Consider the following 24,573-nt stretch of genomic DNA (forward strand, 5'->3'; position numbering starts at 1 on the left):
GCCATCATGAATGCTTTTAAAATCATCTACCTCTCTACCAATATGTCCATTTAAATCTCCTCCAATAAAAACTCTTTCTTCAAGAGGTATATTTTGTATTAATTCTTCTAAGTCATTCCAAAAATTTAATTTAGAACTTATATCCAAACCTACCTGAGGAGCATTAGCACTTATAATATTAACAATCTTATCATCAACAACAATCTTTAAAGCTATAATTCTATCTCCAATCCTATTAATTTTTATAACATTATCCTTTAAACTCTTATCTATAATAACACCTACACCATTTCTAGTACGACTCCTACCCGAATACCAAAGTTTAAATCCTAAACTATCAATTTCCTTAGCCTTATCTCCAACCCATTTAGTTTCCTGAATGCACAAAATATTTAGCTTCCTATGAATCATAATATCTATTAATTCCATTAATTTTCCTGTAAGAGAACCTATATTCCAAGTTCCTATCCTAATTTTAGTTTCATGGACTAGCTTCTTTGCCCACATACGTCCTTGATGTGGGAACCCTTGCCTATTTAACACTGCACCCGGGCGCCGGTGTAGCGGCCCTTGCACACTTGTCACTGTATTCAGGCCATACAGCGCGTCGCTTCCAGGGGGCGCCCTAGCATTAACACAATTTCTTAAATGATTCATGTCATTTAGCTTCCTATGAATCACTAGATTTTGATACTAAACAGCTTAGAAATCGAAAGATTTCATATGTTTAAGTGAAATGGAAATACAGACCAGAAAACGAAGCAACCTGGGAAAGAGAGGAAGATATTAAACTGAGATTCCCTCGTTTGTTTGATGGCCACTAAGGAATTGAATTTTGAGGATGAAATTTAAATGAGGGGTGGATTATAATACCCAAAATATTCAAGTAAAGGCAAGTATAAATTTTCTTTATATGTTAATTTAAGCATATGTTACTTATGAAATCAATTGTATATACATAACTAGTATAAGAATAGCTGTTACATATGTCACAGTTCTTTATTTCCACTAGAGCTTCTACATTTCACTAACCAAGCCATGTACTGGCTGTATTAGATCCTACGGCTGAAAATTTTTGGGAAGCCTTTAGTGGGAATACCACTATATTATAATATAAAGTAATCAAAATAAAAGGTATTAATCCTATAGTGGACTGGAATTTTTATCAGTTATGCAGCATTAGTATTCTTCTCCCATTTTCCATCAACTGGCTTAGTGTGGGAAGGAGCTGCAGGTTGTAGAATGCAATGGGAAGAATTTCAAAAATATTTTTCAGCAAATTAAGATACGGTAAATTAGGCAAATGTTTTAGTTGGTGGTGGAAAACTTTATTTGGCTGAAACCAAGTACAATTTAATGTTTAATCTAAGTAGGGCTACTGCTTTTAGTTGATGCAAATTCAAGAAACAATAGGGGAAGTATTGTTGTTTGCTGATGGTAGTTAAAAACAGGTTAAGGCTGAAGTCGTAGCAGAAAATATCAAAGAAGAGGACTTAGAAGGAAAGGAAAATGATTTTATGGAATGAGAAAAATTGCAATTTAGATTGTATACAAAAGAAAATGAAGAAAAAGTCTAGGAAATTCCTAGCAAGGTGAGATACCCAAACGAGGTTATAAGAATTAATAAATATTATATTATTGCACTTCATCTTTATTATGCTTATGACCGTATGTATTTCAATTTTTTTATATTTATTTTGTATGAACATGGATGAATATGTATGGAATTATTTATGCAGAGAGTAATATTTATCAATGTAAATGATTTTGTAAACATAAAAGGATAAATATTCATAAATTGATGAATGAGCTAAAAAGCAGCAAAATGATAGCTAAAGAGCAGCAAAAGGGCAGCAAAAAGCATAACAACTAAAAGGATAGCAAAAGCGCAACAACAAAAAGGCAGCAAAAGTACATCATCAAAAAGGGAAGCAAGAGGGCCGCACTAGGGATGCTAAAGTGAAGCTAAAAGACATCAAAATGGCAGCAAAATTGCAGCTAAAGGGCGGCTAAAAAACTTAGGGTTATAAAAGATGACTATATGGAATGTAAAATAAGTTATATATGGGAAATAAGCCCGCACAAGTAAAGATGAATGACTCGACAAGGTAAGCCTACATTCTCAATTCTAGAAGTTGAGAAATTTGACTCAACCCTGGATGAGAGAATAACTTTCATTCTAAAATTTGCGAAGTTGGACCCAACCTTGAATTAGAAAGCTAAAAACCTGGAAAAGCTTATAGCCATTATATAACTTATTTAAAGGCGTTGAACAGTTTGACAATATGAATATTACTGCTAGTCACTTTTTAGGCTAAATATGAAATTTCAATATATGTTTTAACTATTTTAGCATTGGTAAGCACTTTTTAATTATTTTTTATTATTTCTTATAAATTATTGTGTATTTCATTGAGCCTAGCTCATTAGCAGTGGTTGTAATACAGAAAAAAAAAATGAGCCATTGGGACAGTAAGAAGAGGTGACTGTTCTTTTGGTGTAAATACATTTTGGGTGTATAAAGAAATCTAAAATGAGATCTGAATACTAGATGTCAACGTTTAAAATTGCGCAATAAAAGGCGCGCCTTGAGGCGCACCTTAGCGTAATTTCGTCCATTTAAGCCTCAAAGCCTACGCAATAAGTTTAGTTTATGAGGCTTATGCCTCAAGTTTACTCAGGCGCGCCATAAGGCGTCGCCTTTTTAAAAATTAACCTAATTTTTTTTTTCAGTTCGGACCCCCAGTTGTCGACGTGGTGCGCCTAGTGAAATGTCGACGTGGCATCAACATTTAAACCCTTGTAAAGGTCGAATGGCGGAGTCGACGTTTCGATTTTTAAGTTACAGTAAACTTTCGAACTTTCAAGCATTACTCCGGAGCAATTTCAAGCATTCTTCACTCAGTTTCTGCTAAGATGTCGTCACCCCCAAAGAAAAAGGTATGGATATTGTATATACTACAGAGATGATTACTAACTTATTTTCTATTATAAGGAAAAGTTAGATTTATAATGTCCTTCAAGCAGTTACCCAGGATGAAATGGATATGATTAATGTCAACAAATATCCATCAGACAATCCTCCATCCCCTGATTCCCCTCATAAAATATCCACCCATCAAAACAAACCCCCCAATCTCCCCATCATACCCCACCTCCTCAACATGAATCCCAACAAGATCCTCAACAATCACAATTTAGTTTTTCTACTGAAGCACTTGAATCTATTCAAGAAAGAATAATCAAATCCTACTAAGAAACATGTACAAAACTTTTTCTTGAATTTGAAGGTAGGCTGAGCAGAAAGTTTGAAAACCTTATTGAAAGAGTTGAAGTTATCGAGGTCAAGCTCAATAAATACATTGATCAGAGCAAAATACTTCCTGAGAAAAAATCTATAAGCTACTCTTCTTCTTTCAATAAGAAACATAAATCAGATAACCCTCCCCACAGCCCCAATAACCCAATCCCACAAAATCAGCCAAAATTAGGAGAAATGCAACTTATTCTATATACAAATTCAATTGAACCAATAGCAGTAGATGAGATTCCTATAAATCCTGTAACTTATGTTTATGCAAGTGAAATAGAAAGTTATAAAGGTGTTCTGAATTTGACTCCTGAGAAGAGAAATTTTGTGCAAGAAAGTTTGAGAAAGTTTAATCAAAGGTATAAAATTGTAACTTTATTTATGTTTAAATATTTTTATGCGTATGGTATGCGTGAGTTATACGTATGGTATGCGTGAGGTATGCTTATGGTATGCTTTTTAAACGCATATGTTATGCGTATTTTATGCTTATGATACTCTTTTTTTTTCAGGGACAATAATATCTTGTTTGTTAATAACATTCTGATTTCCAGATCTGATATTGACGACTTATTAAGCGACAATTATTTAGGCAATGAACATGTAGATCTTTTTGCCCATTTTTTAGATGAGAAGTGTGAACTGATGCCTGACAAGTATCATAAATTTCTATACATCTCTCCAATCTATTGGGTTAGTAACTTAGTATTCAATTAATCAGTTTAACTATTGAATTTGTAACTTACATTTACTACTTGCACTTGCAGAGTAACAAAGTCAGGGAAAAATTGTCCAAATTGCAAATCGACCATATAACTGAGCTTTCTGTTTCTTCAAACAACATTTTATTACAGTCAATCATTGAATCCAATCACATTAACCTTCTGGTTGGTTTGCTGAAAGAACAGAAGTGGAAATTTTATGACTCGTTGCCCTTGCCCGACCGCATCAAAGAGCATAGGCTTGTTGTTCCAAAAATCATAAGTGTTACTGTGTTAGATGAACATGAACTCTTCAAATTTTAAAAAAATTACATCACTAATCCTTGATCTACGTATTTTTCAGCTTAAAGACCTATACTCTGACACGAAAGGAGCTTTTAAAGGTGATATCAGAAAATGGGAGCTTTCTACCATTAAAGGTGTACCACAACAGGAGAACTCTATAGATTGCGGGATGTATGTCTGTAAATACATGGAAAGAATGTCTTGAAGGCAACACTCATTGGACTGATAATATAAATTGGCAAGCAGACATGTCAAAGTATAGGACAGAATTTGCATATGAAATATTTTGTAAAACATTGAAAAAATGACAGTTTTTCATTCTGTGTATAAATGTTTCTGTGTATAAATGTTTCTGTGTATAAATGTTTCTATGTATAAATATTTTTGATACACACACACACAAATTATGCAGTAAATTTTATTTCTCAAATTATATTAAATGTTTTAATTAATATGTATCTTTATTTTTAAGTTACTTACATTAAAATGATGAGGAATATGTTTTTTAAGTTATTGCTAATATGATGTTAAGAATGGTGGCAGATATGGTTGGAAGGGTTAGAGGGTTGGTTGATTTTTTATGAGCCTTTATTACTCACTATTGCTCAACATTTATATTTCTATAGTTCTACTATATAATGCGAGACCACTTGAAGAAAAGTGTAACTCATGATGTAACCACTAAAAAATATATCTTTCAATTATGTGTATAAATGTTATTTACATTGATTTGATTAAAAAAATATTTATTAAATGATAATACGCATAAATCACGCATACCGTACGTATTGTATAGGCATACCATATGCATAAAGAACGCACAAAATACTCATAACGCAAGCATAATATACGCATACATAAGCAGTAAATTTTATTTATGATTTTAGACTCTAGTCTTGAATATGAATAAGTACAAAGGGTTCATGGCTCTTGGTGGATTGTATTTAAGGAAGAGAAATAAGGAATATGATGTTTGAAAGATTTTGTGTTAGACAGACATTTGCGTTTAAAGATTAGTGTTTAAATTTCTTATTTGTTTTAAATAAAGAAATAATTATAAAAATATTTTTAAACGTTTTTAAATATTACGCATAAAGAACGCACAGTACACGCACACATTACGCACATAAGACGCATAGAGTACGCATAATACACGCACATATTCTATTAAATGTTTTAGGTTACTTACATTTAGTATGAGCTGAGGGGCCGTGACATGAATAATAATTTTCATTAGCTGTGGACTGACGGGTGGCAGATATGGTTGGGAGGGTGAGTTGAATTATTATGAGCCATTATTTACAATTTATTGCTTATTATTGTTCTACATGAAAATTTCCACTATATAATGCTGATGCTGTTAGATTTTTATTTCAGAGCTTAGTCTAAGGTTGCTGTTAGATTTTTATTCTTTTGAGGATGTGGATAAATAAATCCTTAGCCTCAAATGAATCACAATCTACCAGCAGCCTTAGACTTCGTTCTTAACTCTTAAGTAAAAAATCTCAGGAATTATGATTAATGTATTGTCCAATATAAATCATCTTTTACAACCAAGCCTTCCATTCATTACTGCGATATTTATCCTCCTCCCATAAATCTGATGCCAATAACTTGTAAACATAGACATCTCTCTCCTGACTTGATTTATGTTAACAAGTTATTGGCATCACGAACATGGGAGGAGGATAAATTTCGCAGTATTGAATGGAAGGATTGGTTGTCAAGATGATTTATACATAATTCATGTAGGAAAGTTGATGTTGTTAAAGATGTACATTAGGTTCTCTTATAAAATTGTATTTGTTATAAATGTTCTTTTAATTTGTTCTTATATTTTTTATATTGTACATAGTCATTAAAATTGTATTTATCAAATTCTATTAAATATTCTTTTAATTATTTTTTATTTTTCAAAATAAGTAATGTTGACGCAGAGAGCACGCATATTACACATATAGTACGCATCGTGTACGCACAATATAATAATGAACACATCCAGCACGCATACTATACCCAAAAAATTATATGTTTTATTAAGTATTAATACAAAATCGTACATTAAGTTACAGCTGCTCCAACTGCCAATTTAGAAATACTTTCAAAATACTCATTGTTCATGCAGATCGTACTCACAACATACGCATGGTGAACGCATAAAATACCCATATAGTACGCACATCATACGCATAGAAGACGCATAACATACGCAGAAATATGCATAGAACACACAGTGTTCTGCTGTATCGACGGCTCGACATTATATAATACTGAACACATCCAGCACGCATATTAAACCCTAAACTTGTTTGCTTGGAGGTTTCTTCTACTGCGAGACTGCGAGTTGGGCTGCTGTCTTCTCCGTCCGACCGGCGTACGCTTCGGTCCGAGGCTGCTGTCTCCTCCGACCTGCATCAGGTCATATAAAAGATTAGTAAGAACTCGTTTGCTTCCTAAAATTTCTCTCAATCAGGATGGTCAAAAATAAGGATAAGGCTGCATCAGGTCATAGAAAAGATCCAGCATGGAAATATAGCACTCAGGTGGATGTAGGAGGAAGTGATAAAACATATGTCTATCTGAAATGCAATTACTGTGATAAAGTTGTGAAAGGTGGCGTGACTAGGATGAAGGAACACCTTTCAGGCTCTCACAAGAATGTTGCTCCATGCTCCAAAGTTCCTGATGCTGTAAGGGAAGAGATAAAGTCATACATGAATAAGTCTACCACATCAAAACATCTTGCACAGAAGCAATTTGAGGATAGAGTTGATGCTGGATCTTACTACGGGAGTGAGCGCAGCGTCAGGGATTCATCTTCTTCTATGAAGCCCATTTCATCTAGGGGTGCTAGAGGGCCTATGGATCATTATATGGTTGACACATCAGAGGATAGGCCTTCTACTACACAGAAGATGGCCCCAGAAAATGCAAGAGAGGCGCGGAGAGAGTGTGTAAGGATATAGGCAGATTCTTCTACGAAAATGCAATTTCATTTAATGTTGCAACATCACCTGCTTATTACAACATGATTCGTTCAGTTGGAGCATTTGGGAGAGGGTTCAAACCTCCAACCATGTATGATTTAAGAACATGGATTTTGAAGGAGTTGGAAAGCACTGATAAAAGCATTGAAGAAATTAAGAAGACTTGGGCCCAAACAGGAGTAACAATTATGTCAGATGGGTGGTCTGATATCAAACATAGAAGTCTGATCAACATCCTCATTAATAATCCTTATGGTACTGTGTTTTTAAGGTCAATTGAAGCATCTGACCAGGTCAAAGATGCTGAGTTCATATTTAGATTATTAGATAGCATTGTTGAAGAGATTGGAGAACATTTGGTTGTACAAATTGTGACAGATAATGCAAGTTCTTATAAGGCTGCAGGTAATAAACTTATGGAGAAGAGGAAACATTTGTATTGGACTCCATGTGCTGCACATTGCATAGATCTGATTCTTGAGAAGCTTGGGGATCTACCTCAACATAAAAATGCACTCACTAAAGCCAAAAAAATAACCAAGTTTATTTACAACCACTCTTGGATTCTAGCTCTTATGAGAAAGTTTTCGAAGAAAGAAATTCTAAGGCCAGCCGCAACAAGATTTGCCACCGCATACTTGACCTTAGAGAGCATGCTGGATGCCAGACAACCTTTAGAGGCTATGTTCACATCTACACAGTGGTTGAGTTGTGCTTGGGCGAAGAAGGCTGAGGGAAAAGAGATTAGAAAGATTGTTTTAAATGACAGATTTTGGCAAAGTGTCTTATATGCCATTACAACCACTAGACCTTTGGTTCATGTTTTAAGGATGGTGGATGCTGAGAAGAAGCCTGCAATGGGTTTCATCTACAATGCTATGGATGAAGCCAAAGAGATGATTGCCTCCAACTTAGGAGGCAGTGAGGGAAGCTTTAGGGAAATTTGGAATATTATTGATGATAGGTGGGAACTACAGCTTCACCGACACTTGCATGCCGCTGGCTACTACCTAAACCCTCAGTATCAATATGCAGAGAACAAGTCTACAAACCCTGAAATAAAGTTGGGATTATATCATTGCATGGATCGTCTAATAAGTGATGCAACTGAAAGATCAAATGCTGACTTGCAATTGGTACCTTTTAGGAACAAAGAAGGTTTTTTTGGATTACAACAAGCAAAAGATACAATTGCCAAACGATCTCTAGTTGAGTGGTGGATTCAATTTGGTGATGGGACTCCAGAATTACAACGTTTTGCTGTGAAAGTTTTGGGCTTGACATGCTCTTCATCTGGCTGTGAAAGAAATTGGAGTACCTACAACCAAATGCATACAAAGAGGAGAAATCGTTTGTCGACATTGAGGATGAACTCACTGGTGTACATTATGTATAATAGGAGACTCAGAGATAGAAATTTGAAGAAAAAAGGATTAATGGATGATGAAGATCCTTTGCTTTGCGATGATGTGGCATCTGATGATGAGTGGTTTGTAGATGATGAAGTTGAAGTGATGCCGTCTGAATTACAAGATGAAGATTTAAATGTTGATTTCTTTGATAGTCTTAAAGCATTCACATCCACCACAACTCAAGAACAAATCAAAAAAGGTATATAAATAATATAGTTTTCTTTTCTTAAACTTTTATTAATGTATTACACTATTATTCATTATGATATTGTTCAAAAATTTCTACTATTTAGGGAAGAGGAATATAACTAATAATGAGGAAGAAGAAGCTGATTGGGAGATATTGGACTCTATAGGAGAGGGGGAAGAGGAGAGAGCAACTCATCATAATGATGATTCAAATGAAGACCCCCTTAGTGATGACTGATGAGTGATGATAATGCTGATGACTAGTGAGTTCTTAACTTCTTATGTGATATGTTAATGTCATTTCTATTTATCTTGTGCATTTTTATATTTTATATATTATTTACTCATTAGTATATACAAAATTTATTATTTTATGTTTACGCAATTTTTTGATTTTGAGGCTTACGCCTCAAATCTCCTTGAGGCTTACGCCTCGCCTCACGAACGAAAAACGCCTTAATACCCGAATACGCAATTTTAAACCAAGCTAGATGTACAGATTTTTGGGTATGTGAGTAAATTTTAAAAGTTTTAGTAAAGTTCTGTGTTTATTTCAATTATATTTGATGTTCGTTAAGAGACATTATATGCTTCCCATTATTAATTATAGAATTTGATAGGTTGGCAAGTTAGGAGAGTCTAAATATATTTCCTTTTACTCACTCTATTCTGAAAGTAGTGGCTCGAAATGGGTGTTAGTAAGAAGGAACCAGTTTAAATTTTTTCTTCTCTGTTATACTCCAGATTGACCGTTAGGGGGTAGGCCAAACTAAGGTGTGACATCACTTGATTCCTCCAAGGCCGAATTTTCCCATAAAGCTCTCTTTTTCTTCTTGTGGTGCTTCTTGCCTTTCTCATTCTTCATCTTTGGAAACTCTTCTTTTTACTTACATTCTCCAACTTTGGGCATTTTTCTCTCACATGTCTAGGCTTCAGACAGTTGTAATATATAATTTCTTCGCCTGCATTTTGCTTTTTGTTAGGTAATTTATGAAACTTAGACTTGCCATACGTTTGCTTTTTCCTTATCATATTTCCAAGCCTCTTTGACAACATGGCAATCTCCTCACTATCTACCTTTGAGCTTGAGCTTGTGTCACCATTTGAGTATTCAACCTGGAAGGCAATAGTTTTTGCTTTCTCCTTCTTATGAAGCATCATTTAGCTCTCTTTGTTCATGCACCTGACACCTGATCATATGCTTAAGAGAACAAAGCAATTGATCTAAAGGATAAGAAGTTAAATCCTTAGCTTCACTAATAGTTTTTACCTTAGCATCCTATTCCTTTGGAAGACATCTTAATATTTTGTAAACTAAGTCTTGGATTTTTTATTTTCTGCCTAATGAATGCAATGTGCTTATAATTTTCATGAAACAAGTATACATATCTGAAATGTTTTCATTGGGCAAAATATGGAATAAATCATATTCATACACAAGTCTATTAATGTGAGCATCATTTACTTCATTTGTACCTTCATAAGTGACAATTAATTCTTCCCATATTTCTTTAGCAATAGTAAGCATGGATATTCTCTTGTAGTCATTAGAAAGTAATGCACAATACAAGATACTACATGCTTTAGCATTAAGCGCATCCAATTGTCTTTCATAAGGAGACCATTCATCAAAAGATTTTTCAACTTTAAAACCATTAATTTCAACAGTGGATGTATGATATTGGTGTATTAATATATTCCACATACGATAATCTTGACCACGAATAGAAGTGCTAATACAATTTTTTCAATAGTCAAAGGGTACATTTTCAAGTTGTTGTGGTTGACGAGTGGATTAACCTTCGGGTAGTGCACCCTTAGGAAAGGTTTGTGTCATAATGAGTCGCTAATTTTAATAAAAAACTTTTTTTGTAAAACTTTAATTAGTATTTTTTATGATTAGAGCAAATAACCAAGCAATAAAATAGGTTTAGCAGGTGAGATGAAATTCCAGTAGAGTTTTAGTGTGGTAAGGAGCAAACACACACATAGCCAACCACTCTATTTATAGAGAGAATTTTAGTCAGGTTAAGAGAGACATGGAGGGAGATTATTCTAAAATTTTTAAAATTAATTTGACCATAAATAACTTGGAAACTTTTAGAAACTACTTACATTAATAAAATAATTAAGTATTCTTGGAATAATGTAGGATTAAAATTAATTTATTTTGCAAAAAGTGCTACAACATTATTCACAAGTATATCATTAATTAATATAAATATTTTAATTAATTTTAAGTTAATTAATGGAGAAAATTTTTGTCCATAAGATCTTCATGCATGAAAATATGTGTAATGATAAAGTAGAAAAGATAGGAATAATGGAGAGAGAAAATGAATAATTTGGATTATCATTTGACCTTCAAGACTATAATTAATGATATAGAGATGATTTATTGTATTTTAGAACATTATTGGATAGATTAAATAAACTCAAGAAAGAATTGAATGTAAGTTATGAAGCTTTGAAATGCTAGGTCAACTTTTCAAAAATGATTAAAATTATGATCATGCATGAGATATTGAGATAGCTATGATGAATGATTTAGAAAAGCTATGAACTTATGACAATAATGTATTTTAGCATTTTTTTGATTCATTTGCGAGGTTTATATTTTTGAATTGTTGTGTTATACCAAAAGAAAACCACATAGCTTATGTTTCTTGTTAATTTGACTTCAATTGCTTTGATTATTAGATTGTCATTTTTGATATTCTGAACATTAGTACCTTCAAATCATTTGTTTTTTATCATCAAAATATCATAGTTGTTAAATGGGCTCATGGAGTTAATATTTTAGATAGTATTTGAAGACTCACTGGTGGCATTCTTCCCAGCTCGGCCCAAATGAATACTCACCTTCACCGACTTGCCCACGAACACTAGACAGAAGGTCCCTTGTCCCAAAGTTGAGAGTTGGGCTAGAGACTAAATATCATATCACTGTTTAGTAGAGCATGAAATGTGCCCAGAGTAGTCTGTACTGGATGTCATTTTTTTATCATTTTTTGTAAAACCCGCAAAATGTCGTTTTAGACCTCGCACGCTTTTCAAAGCGCCGCGACGAGTTTTAAGTGAAAAATTCGAGGTTGTCGGTTTTCGACGGGAATAATTTTAGAAAATAGAGCGTAAATTTTTGATCATTTTGATGTATAGAACCTATATCGTATTTTAAGTATTTTGGAGATTATAATTTTTTGAAGTTCATTAATGCCCAAACTATCCCTAAGCCTTTCTTAAGCCAAATCTACTTGAGTGAGGGCAATTAGGTCTTTAGGCCTTTCCCATTACTCCCTATTAGGCAAACCGAACCCCCCCACTCTTCCCCTCATTCGCCCTTTTTGCCCAAATCGAGCGGACAAGGAGGGAGGGGAGCGCACGGGCAGAGGCGACGGGAGAGGGATCGGGCGGCTCCTGCGGCGGTTTCCGGCGACCAATTTTAGGGGAAATTATAGGGGAGACTAAGGGAAGAATAAGGTATGAGTTTTGCATGAGTTTCCTCCTTTCCTTGAGTTCTCCCTAAGAAATGAAAACTAGGGTTTTGAGAAAACTTAAGTTTTCTTTGAGATTCTTTTGAGAAAAGTTTAGGGAAGGTTAGGGGGATGTTTCTAAACCCTAATGTGTATTTTTTTTATCAAAATATGAATTTTGAAAATTAGGGTTTTACTTAAAATTGATCTTCTTTGGAAATGCCTTCACAAAAGATATTTCTAAGGGTATGGGGAAGTTTTTATGGGAAGACATTGTAAGGTTTAAGCAAAATTTTGAGTTTAGGGATTTAGGGTTTATCCCCAATCATGATATTTTTGATCCCCATGGTTTTCATAGGTTGTTGGGAGGATTTTAGAAGTAAATACATGGGTTTTGCTTGAAAAACTATATTTTCTAATTTTTGATTTATTTAATTCCGAAAATTGAATTTATTTTAATTATGTTTTAAAGGTAGGGAAGGGTGTTGTATACTTAGAATCTAAGGATTTGGCCTAAACTTTTAATGAGAGAAAATGTGTTAATTTCTTGTTAATTTGACTTCAATTGCTTTGATTATTAGATTGTCATTTTTGATATTCTGAACATTAGTACCTTCAAATCATTTGTTTTTTATCATCAAAATATCATAGTTGTTAAATGGGCTCATGGAGTTAATATTTTAGATAGTATTTGAAGACTCACTGGTGGCATTCTTCCCAGCTCGGCCCAAATGAATACTCACCTTCACCGACTTGCCCACGAACACTAGACAGAAGGTCCCTTGTCCCAAAGTTGAGAGTTGGGCTAGAGACTAAATATCATATCACTGTTTAGTAGAGCATGAAATGTGCCCAGAGTAGTCTATACTGGATGTCATTTTTTTATCATTTTTTGTAAAACCCGCAAAATGTCGTTTTAGACCTCGCACGCTTTTCAAAGCGCCGCGACGAGTTTTAAGTGAAAAATTTGAGGTTGTCGGTTTTCGACGGGAATAATTTTAGAAAATAGAGCGTAAATTTTTGATCATTTTGATGTATAGAACCTATATCGTATTTTAAGTATTTTGGAGATTATAATTTTTTGAAGTTCATTAATTTATCATTTTTTATATTTATTATAATAATAGCTTAAATCATAATTATTTTCTTTTCTCATAATAAACAAACCGGCTCATGAGGCGCCTTGAACTCGTAGAATAAAGCTTGAGCTCGAGCTTGAACATAATTAATTAATTAAGCTCAAGCTCAAATTAGGAGTGAGTCGAGCTCGACTTGATTGGTTTACACCCCTAGCTTCAAGTCTCTAGAGCTTGCTTGCTTGTAAGGTTAGGTTTCTTTCATGGATAAATTGGGATCCAATGATGTAAATTGTTTAAGGAGATAAATGAAAAGATTTTGAGGAGAATCTAGAAGAGATTTTGCAAAAAACTAATAGGGAAAGGTTTTGGCGAATACTGTTGGCAATACATATGTGCATAATTCTTATAGAAATATATGACTTGGACTCAATGTAATTGGTTGTGTAGCAAGTAAGTTTGACTTGCGGTTGGTTGCCAGTCTAGAAATTTAGATGAATGCTAGATTAAGGGTGAGTAGCCTTGCTGAGTTATTCTATCCAGAATTTGTTAGGAAATACTTGAAGATCTCAAGTAAACACTAACAAGAGAGACAAAAACAACGAGAAAACTCCACAAGTTTGAGAAAAATCAGAGGAAAAAACATTTTTTATTGATAAAACAACATTTTTTATTGAGAAAAAACAACTAATGGAAGAAAACAACAAGATACAAGTGATCCTCAATTCGAGAGGAGACCCAATCTCTAAACGAATCTAGAGTCCATGACACCAGGATAAAAGCTCCCCAAATTAGCCACAAACAAAGCATAACCCTAACACTAATTTCCCCCCTTAAAGCATGCAATTAATCATTTAAGCCAAATGATATATTAGCCCTTGCTTCCCCCCCCCCTGGCTCCAAAACATTTGAATTTGAATTAGTGGGCCCCACCTCCCTCTCCCTCTCTCTTGCAAGCCCGTGGCAAGAGGCTAGATGGACCGGTCCACTAGGGACTGGTTTAACAATATCGCCCTCCCAAAGAATCACCATGTCCTTATGGTGAAATGAGGGAAACTGATGTTTCCCCTCTCATAAGGCTCCTATGTGGCATCGTAGTTAGGTAGGCTCTTCCATTTTATTAGAGCTTCCTTGTTTCCCCCTGGCGAACCCCCATCAACTCTAAGGGTTCCATTATCACTTTTAAGTCTTCTATCAACATCATTTATAGCTCTGAGCTCGCTGCATGATCCCCGATTTGCCTCAATTGTGATACATGGAAACAGGATGTATGGTTGTTGTCGATGGCAATTTTAGGCTATATGTTACCTCTCCAGTTCTCTTTATTACCTCAAATGGCCCAAAATATCTTGATGCAAGCTTCTCATTTCTCCTGTTGGCGATGATCTTCTGCCTATAAGAGTTTTAAGAACACCTTTTCCCCTTTCTCAAATTGGATGTCCTTTCAATGTCTATCTGTATGTTTCTTCATAATTTGCTGGGGCCTCAGTACATGCCTCTTCAATTCTTCTAATACCCGGTCCCTCTCATCTACTGAAGTAACTAGGGTGCTACTATGCCCAAAATACATCAGATGAGGAGGGTCCTTTTCGTACAACACCTTGAACCAGGTCATTTGAGAGGCAAAATGATAAGTGGTATTATACCAATACTCTGCCCATGCCAGCCACTTGGCCCACAACTTGGGTGTCTCTAACATAAAGCATCTCAGATATGTTCTAAACTCCTGTTAACCACTTTGGTCTGATCATCCGTCTGTGGGTGGTAGGCAGTGCTCCTCTTCAATATTGTCCCCTATAGCCTGAACAACTCCTTTCAGAAATGGTTGAGGAACACCTAATCCTTGTTAGATACTATAGACTTTGGTACTCCATATAGTCTGATCACCTCTCTAATGAAAGTTGATGCCACTATTACTGTTGTGTATGGATGTTGTAGGGGAATGAAATGAGCATACTTGCTCAATTTGTCTGCCACCACTAGAATTATTGTGAACCATTCTGATCAGGGTAATCCATATATGAAATCCATGGATACATCCTCCCACACCTGACCTAGTAAAGAAACGGCTATAGTAATCCCCCTAGAGACATGGCCATGTACTTGTTCCTCTAATAGATCTCACATCTGGCTACCATCTCCTCCACATCCTTATGCATCTCCTTCTAGTACAACTCTGAGGCTAGTCTCCTGTACGTCTTCTGCACCCCTGTATGACCACTAACAATGTTTAAAATTGCATATTCGGGTATTGAGGCATTTTTTCAATCATGAGGCGAGGCGTAAGCCTCAAGGCGTTTTTATGCGTAAGCCTGAAAATCAAAAGATTGCGTAAACATAAAATGATAAAATTTTTATATACTAATGAGTGAATAATATAAAACATAAAAAAGCATAAGATATGAAGTGAAATCAAAATATCCTAATAATAAGACAACATGAAATATAGTTTAACTCAAAATTCTATCTTTCCCAAATCCCAGTATTCTTTTCATTAATATATACTTCAAATTTTCAAAAATAAATAGCAATGACATATCATATAAGAACTCATAAGTCATCAGCACTATCATCACTAAGGGGTTCTTTATTTGAATCATCATTATGATGAACTGCTCTCTCCCCCCCTTCCTCCTCTCTTATAGAGTCCAATGGCGGGCATTTACTTCAATATTTATGTAAATTTTAATATATATAGCGTGAGGCGAGGCGGGCCTCAACCAAGTTGAGGCGCAAGCCTCATAAAAAAATCTCGAGGCGTAAGCATCGAGGCGTTTTTTACTGGAATTGCACAAAGGCGGGCCTCAAGGTGAGCCTCATATTGCGCAATTTTAAACAATGACCACTAATAGCGCTCTCATGGAACTCTTGGTGCAAGTGTGGAATGTGGATTGATGTCTTAGGCATCATAAACCTTCCTTGGTATAGAAGACTCCCCTTTCAACGAATATCTGGGTGGCTACTCCCCTCATTTAGTAAATCACCCCTAATCTTCCCTAACTCATCATCTCTGATGCTCTCCTCCTTAATGGTCTCCCAATCCTACATTAGTGGGATCGACTCTGCTATCACATGTATCTCCCCCATACATTTGGACAAGGCATCTGTCGCCTTGTTCTCCACTCCTGGCATGTACTGGATTTCAAAATCATACCCCAACAATTTAAACAACCACTTCTGATGCTCCTCTGTCACCATCCGTTGCTCCAATGGGTTTCAAAATTATCCCATCCGCCACTTCTGGATGGCTAACACAATGTCTATTATCTCCCTCTCATAAACTGATTTCAGCCTTGCCTTGGTTATCAACACCTGGCTGAAATCGGCAATGGGTCAACAGTTCTGCTTGAGCACTGCCCCAAATCCATATCCTGAGGCATGTCTCCACAATGATGACCTGGGTGAAGTCTGGTAGGGCTAAGACTAGTACAGATGTCATGGCTTCTTAAAGCTCTCAAAAGCTATTATAGCCACCCCCTATAAGAATTCATCATTCTTCAACTGTTTTGTTAGTGGCCATGCGATGATGCCATACCCCTTCATGAACCTCCTGTAGTATCAAGTTAGTCTTAGGAATCCCCTCAGTTCCTTGAGATTCTTAGGCACTAACCATCTCAACATAGCCTCAATTTTTGCTTGGTCTACTGCCTCCCCCACCTTAGATAAGTTTGCCCCAAATACTCCACACTGGTGTGGGCAAAATAACATTTCTTCAGGTTGGCCCTCAGGTGGTGCTCCTATAACACCTCTAACACCCTCCTCAAGTGCTTTCAGTGCTCCTCCTCTGTCATATTGTAAACTAGGATATCATTGAAGAATACCAACACAAATCGCCTGAGATAGGGCCTGAAGACCTTATTCATAAGGGACTGAAATGTGGCTGGAGTGTTAGTGAGGCCAAAAGGCATCACTTAGAACTCATAATGCTCTTCATGTGTTCTGAAAGTAGTCTTGGGCACATCCTCATTCCTCATCCTAATTTGATGATATCCTGACTTCAGATCTATTTGATGAAGATAATTGCCCCACTATGTTGACTTTATTTTGTATGAGGTCACTAGTGCCAATCCAGATCCCATATTCATTTAGACCCTAGGATCTATCCAGACCCTAGGATACATCCAGATCTTAGGTCAATCCAGATTCAAATCAAGCCCAGACTTCTAACCTATCCAGATCTCAATTCAAGCTTAAACCTTAATTCAGCCTCCAATCTAGCTTCAACCTTATCTAATCACTTATGATCATCCAAATGATAAAAAATGATTTAGATAATTCAATTTCAATTATTCAAACCCAAAATTCATATCAAATCAAAAAATTCAAACCAAAATCCAAGGTTCAAAGGCTCTATCTTGAAAGCCTTTTCCAGTGATTTTTCAAACACTTCAAAACCTAGTCGAATGACCCTGATTCATGATCTATCAATTGCATATTAATAAGGCATGTCTCTAGGATCTACCATCCAAATTTGAGCTTAATATGAGGCCACTAACCCCAGAAACTAAATCTATTTTCAAAGGATGTAAAACATTCAAATATTTACAACCAATGCCACTGGACTTGCCATCCAGTGAAATTTGACTTTAGAGCCTTATAACCACATCCTGACCCTTGATTATGATATATTGAGCAGTTTGCTAAACCCACTTTGAGTCTTTGACCCCCCCCCCCAAGTTGACCAAGGGTCATATATAGTTCTTGCTTGAATTTAATTACGATAATCATGATGAATTTTTAAACACTACCGTTGCCAGGTCCCAAGTGTTGGATGAGAAAAGTAGAGGGTTGCGTTAGATAGTCGACAGCTAGTATAAAACTTATCGAATAATCATGACATGAATCCTTTAAAAAATTATGTTAATGTTAGGGTGTCTTTTGGAAGCGACGCGCTGTATGGTCTGAATACAACGACAAATGTGCAAGGGCTGCTGCACCGACACCTGGGTGTAGTGTTAAATAGGCAAGGGTTCCCATATCAAGGACGAATGTGAGCAAAGAAGCTAGTCCATAAAACCAAAATTAGGATAAGAACTTGTAATATTGGCTCTCTTACCAAAAAATTAATGAAATTAATATATATTATGATTCATAAGAAGATAAATATTCTATGCATTCAGAAAATTAAATGGGTTGGAGAGAAGGCTAAGGAGATTGATAGTTTATGATATAAACTATGGTATTCTGATAGGAGTCGTATTAGAAATAGTGTATGTGTGATTATATATAAGAGTTTGAAGGATAATGTTATAAAAATTAACAGAATTGAAAATAGAATTATAGCTTTAAAGATTATTGTTAATGATAAGATTATTAATATTATAAGTGCTTATGCTTATCAAGTAGGTTTGGATATGTGTTTAAAATTAAAATTTTAGAATGACTTGGAAGAATTGATACAAAAGATACCTTTTGAAAAAAAAATTTTATTGGAGGAGATTTAAATAGACATGTTGGTAGAGAGGTAGATGATTTTAAAAGCATTCATGGTGGCCATGTGTTTGGAATGACAAATGAAGGTGGTAAGATCATATTAGATTTTTTTTAGCTTATGATTTTTTAATACTCCAGTGGAAGATAAGATTAGAGAGAGTCGCCTTGGATGTTTTGGTCACATTAAACGGAGGCATTCCAATGTCTTGGTTAGGAAAGTTGAGGTATTAGATTCGACTTATGTTAAGAAAGATAGAGACAGACCTAAAAAGACTTGGTTAGAAAATATTATAAATGATCTTTCTTTATTAGATTTAAATGAGAATTTGACTTTTAACCGGACACAATGACGAAAAAGGATTCATGTAGCTGACCCCACATAGTGGAACAAAGGCTTGATGTTGTTGTTGTCATTGTATGATTTTTTAATAGCTAATACCTTATTTAAGAAAATAGATGAGTATCTTCTCACTTAGAAAAATGAATATAGTAAAATGCAGATTGATTATTTTCTTATAAAAAAAATAGATCGTTTAGATTGCAAAGATTGTAAAGTTATTCCGAGTGAATTTATGTACCAAACATTGATTATTAGTTTTGAACTTTAAGATAAATGAGCATAAAATAAAAAAATAAAATAAAACAATTTTATAGGATTAAATGGGGGCATTTAAAAAATATTAACAAAAATATTTTTGAGAGTAAGATTTTAGATCTTAAGATTTTGTAAATGCATGACGATGCTAATATTATGTGGGAAAAATGGCTAATGATATTAAGAATATTGGAAAAGATGTGCTTGAAGTTTCGAGTTAAACAGAGGACTTTCGATGTCCAAGTTAGAAAGTTGAGGTATTAGATTTGACTTATGTTAAGAAAGGTAGAGGTAGACCCAAAAAGTCCTAGTTAGAAAATATTAGAAATGATCTTTCTTTATTAGATTTAAATGAGAATTTGACTTTTAACAGTACACAATGGCGAAAAGGATTCATGTAGTTGACCCCATGTAGTGGGACAAAGGCTTGATGTTGTTGTTGTTGTGATTATGATGAATTTTTAACGCTGTAAATTAAACCCATTAGAGAATGGTATGTTCGCCTTCTGAGATGATATACCTTTCATAATGATGCATTCAATTTCAAAATTGAGATTTTAGAAGTTAAACTCCCATAAATAATTAACCTTTTAAAAAAAACTTTTCAAACAAACACACTCAGCTCATCTATCACTGGTATGTGAAACTTATCTGACACAATTTTCTTATTTACCGCCCTGTAGTCAACACAGAACCTCCAACTCTCATCCTTTTTCTTAACTAGTAATATTGGGTTAGAAAAAGGACTAACACTGGGCCTGATAATTCTTACCTCCAGCATCTCTCTAATCAATTTCTCAATCTCATCCTTCTGAAATTGAAGATAGCGGTAGGGCCAGATGCTGATAGTTGACACACCTCTCAAGGTTATAGCATGCTCCTGCTCCCTTGGTGGTGGCAATCCCTGAGGTAGTTGAAAATTTTTGCTGAATTGCTGAATCAACAGATGTACTGAAAGAGGAATATCCACTCCTTCCTCCAATCTATAAGCCCCTCCATCCTGTGCAACTCCACCAAAAATCCTTCCCCCACCTTCTGTATACTTCTCACTATGGTTTTAAGAGATACCATGTCTTTGAAGAGCCCTGCATCTCCCCTTATCACTACCCTTCTCCCATCCACCACAAGCTCCATCATTAGTGCCCCCCAGTTGACCTTGGTTTCACCTAAGGTATGTAACAACTTCATCCCCAGGATAACGTCAGTGCTCCCTAACTTTAGTTGGAGAAAATCCTCTCATCTGAATCCCTTGCATGATCAACACCACTCCTCTAAAGATTCCTTGGCCTTTCTCCATCTTCCCTGTACCCATCATCACCTCTTAATAACCTGCATTCACCAATTCCACTCCCAATTGGTTGACGACCTGGGTAGAAATGAAATTGTGGGTAGCCCATTGTCAATCAACACCACCACCTCTCTGTCCTCTATCCCCCCTTTCATCATGGTATGATTTGGAGTGAATCCTATCATTGAGTTCAGGAAAACCTCTGCCATGTCTAGATGTAGCTTGTCCTCCATCTCTCCCTTTAACTCACTCTCACCTCTCTCCTCAGCTTCTTCATCATCACAGACGGTGAGAACCTGAAGAGTTCAGTCCCTACACCTGTGCCATGGAGTATACTTCTTATCACATCTGATGCATAGTCCCTTTGACCTCTTCTGTTGCATCTCCCTCTCTATCAGCCTTTTGAAGTTGCTCCCACTTCCTCTTCTTATTGGCTTTTCCCTGGGGGTCTCTCGAAGTTGGCTTGCTGTAGGCCCCTTGGGTGCTAGAAAAGTAGTTGTCATTCTATAAGAGCCACCTGAATTGCTGCCTTTGGCTCCCTTCTCCTGGTACATCTGATCTTCCACCAGTTGTGCCAGCTCCATTGCCTCTCCCAAATCACGAGATCTCATGACCATCATTGCGGCTTTGATCTCGGATCTGAGTCCCTTCCTGAAGTTACCCTTCAAAGTAGTCTCTGATAGTCGCTTCACCCGACTGGCCAATTACTCAAACTGCTTGCGGTAGTCTACCACTGATTCTTCCTGTAGTAGGGCAAAGAATTGCTCATAGAAGTCTTCTCCAATGTTGGTTTGGAAACGTTCGAATAAGCATTCATTGAACTCCCTCCAACTCGTTATGGGTCTCCTCTAGTCCCTCCACTGGTACCACGACAGTGCCTTCCCCTCCAAACATAAGCCCACTGCTGTCAATTTCTCCCCCCTCCATCAGCCCATTTACGATGAAATATCTCTCCACCTTGTAGATCCATTCATGTGCATTCCCCCCTTCAAAAATAGGCATCTTCAGCTTCCTCACCTTGATCTTCCTCGTTTTCCTGTATTCCTTCATAATTTTTCCTCTCCAAAGTGCTTGACTCCCTCCAAGTCTCCCGATCTTCCCTTCCATGCTCATACCCAAACCCCTATTTACTTTCTCCCCTCTTTCCTTCAAAATCGGCACCCTTCCTACCATAATCCCCTTCTTTTCTCTCCAACCAGCGCCCCTTTGTTCATCCTCCCCATAACCACACCTCTCTTCAAATTGCCCACCCCTCTCCTCAAGGATCTTCACATTGTTTTCCCTCATGCAAATTTCAAAATTCTTGTTTCTTCCTTATGGTCCCCTTGCCTCCGATGCTGCCATTTGATTTTGATTCTTCAATATCTTGATTGGAAACCCTGTCTTCCACGGATGAAATTTGGTTCTCCACCGTTGCTTTTATTTGACTCATTTCCCCTTCAAGTTTTTCCTCCAGTGCATCCACTTTCTTGGCTGCCATTAATCCCCGAATTTTTGTAGATTAAAAAATTTTGATCTCGACCCTAAAAAATAGCAATTTCCCCTTTCATCGACCCAGGAACAGCCGCTAAAATTCACAATAACTGCCCCTCAACGGTCCCAAAATTAGCTTTGATGCCAATTTGTTAGTAAATATTTGAAGATCTCAAGTAAACCCTAAGAAGAGACAAAAATAACGAGAAAACTCCATTAGTTTGAGGAAAATCAGAGGAAAACAATCATTTTTATTGAGAAAAAACAACTAATGGGAGAAAACGACAAGATACAAGTGATCCTCCAGAGAGGATGATCAATCTCTCCCAATCTCTAGATGTATCTAGAGCCCCAGACACCATGGCAAGAACTCCCAAAATCAGCCACAAACAAAGCATTACCCTAACACTAATTTTCCCCACTTACTTAAAGCATGCAATTAATCGTTTAAGCCAAATAACAAATCAGCTCTTGCCACCCCCTCCTTTGGCTCCAAAACATTTGAATTTGAATTAGTGGGCCCTATCTCCCTCTCCCTCTCCCTCTGTCTTGCCAGCTTCCTACCTTACACTTGAGCCGGCCCTTGGCAAGGGGCCGATTGGACCGGTCCACTAGGGACCGGTCTGACATAATTCCTAATTAGTTGATGAATACTCAAGTCTAATGGTCAAGTTAATGGGTGAGTAGCCCTGTTAGGTAACTTCGCGAGTCATCGGGCAGTAGGCGCCTTGCCGGTCTTTCAACAACTCAGAGCATCAATGAGTTTCAAGTTGTAAGTGGTTCAAGTAGGTTCATAAGCAACAACCTGTTAAATCCAGTGTAGGCTCTCATATATGCTTGATTAATCTAACCCTAATGAATATGAGTTTACTAATAATGTGAGATTATATCTTAATCAATAATCTATAATCATTTATTGTGAAAAAATCTCTCCATTTGAAAGCTCATCAATAAAGTATCATTTCAAATCTTTGCCGCACTTAATTTGTGTTATGAGTTCATTCTTTTTCTTTCTGCAAGTGCATTCCCTTAACGAGTTTTCTTGGTTGTATTAATTTTAAAATCGGCTGGTCCTTAATAGTCAACAATAGACTAATACTAGTGGGATGCTCTGTTGCTTAGGTAAGAAAAGGCTATAGTCCCCTTGAAAAGTATTTTAAAAGTACTTTACAAGAGAGTTAATCCGTTTAAAAGTTCAAACAGCTTGATGGAGGATGCCAGCTTAAAAATAAAATAATAATAAAAGGAACTTGAAAAATATTTTCTAAAAAAAAGTAGTGCAGTCAGCTGCGCTGAACCTTAATTAAACTAAGCATGCACCAAAAGCAATGTTTTTAGGCAATATCACAATATTCTGAGACTTCGTTGTTGGCCATAATGTCCTTTCCTCTTCTTTAATAAAGCAGTTGAGATAAGATGCAGTTGAGATAAGATGATGCTTCTTTTCTATCTTAACAATTGAAGAAATCATGTAATCATCTTTTTTAATCTTGAAAATGGAAAGAATCATGAAAACACTTTGTATAAGATTATCCCAAATAACCTCAGTGGTTGAATTTGTTTCAACGTTTTTCTTTTACATCTTGGAAGATATTCTATATTTTATTTTGTTTTTATGTTCATTCAGTTGAGGGTGCGAAAACCTCTGAGTTCAAATCGTTTAAGAGATTATTGGAAAAAACTGCACATAAGCACTATTTTGATAATGCTGCCAAATGTGATATCAAACTGAAAGAAGGCAAAGCAATGGACTGCAAGGAAGGTATGCTCAATGCTGATTCTGTGCTTTCCTCTCTGGAAATGTAGGACATTCCTGTTAAGACTTTTGACTAAATCTGTCCATGTAGTCCGACCTTAACACAATCAGGGAAAGTTTGAAGTTGACATTCCATTGAATTTATTTATGATGGTGTTTCAAAGATATTGAGTCTCTTTTGCAGCTTCGAGCAATGCCATCTCAAGTAAATCTGATATTAGAAAGTCATCATTGCCCGTACAAAATGTTTCATTTATTGTGCAAGACTGCTTCTCTTCACCTAAGCAGGTTTCGCAGAAACATGGTGAGCATACATAGAGTAATTACACTGCTGATCCTAGCATAACTGAAAGGGTTGAATTTTTTATGAACTGTAAGAATAAAGCATGCATTAATTTAATGGTATGTCTTCTTTGCAGAATTTAAAAACAAAGCTGAAAGAAATAATGGTGCGATTAGATCAGTGGCACTTACAACGACCACAACAATGGATCGACTGTTTCATCCTTCTTCCCAAATAGTTGGGAAAATTCGTGGTGGTGGACATTCAGGTAAATATATCTAATTTTTTTTT

The 24,573-nt window shown here is 36.0% G+C and overlaps 1 protein-coding gene across 1 annotated transcript in view; it reads left to right on the forward strand.

Moving 5' to 3' along the window:
- Positions 1–24,573, forward strand: part of LOC110105706 — a 55,610-nt gene that overhangs the window by 18,699 nt on the left and 12,338 nt on the right. The window contains exons 3-5 of the mRNA XM_028694016.1: positions 23,871–24,005; positions 24,184–24,303; positions 24,419–24,550. Coding sequence (XP_028549849.1) covers positions 23,990–24,005; positions 24,184–24,303; positions 24,419–24,550 — 268 coding nt within the window. The 5' untranslated portion in view covers positions 23,871–23,989. The remainder of the gene's footprint in view (positions 1–23,870; positions 24,006–24,183; positions 24,304–24,418; positions 24,551–24,573) is intronic.

The sequence above is a fragment of the Dendrobium catenatum genome, unplaced genomic scaffold (assembly GCF_001605985.2).
Source record: "Dendrobium catenatum unplaced genomic scaffold, ASM160598v2 fragScaff_scaffold_390, whole genome shotgun sequence".
NCBI lineage: Eukaryota > Viridiplantae > Streptophyta > Magnoliopsida > Asparagales > Orchidaceae > Dendrobium > Dendrobium catenatum.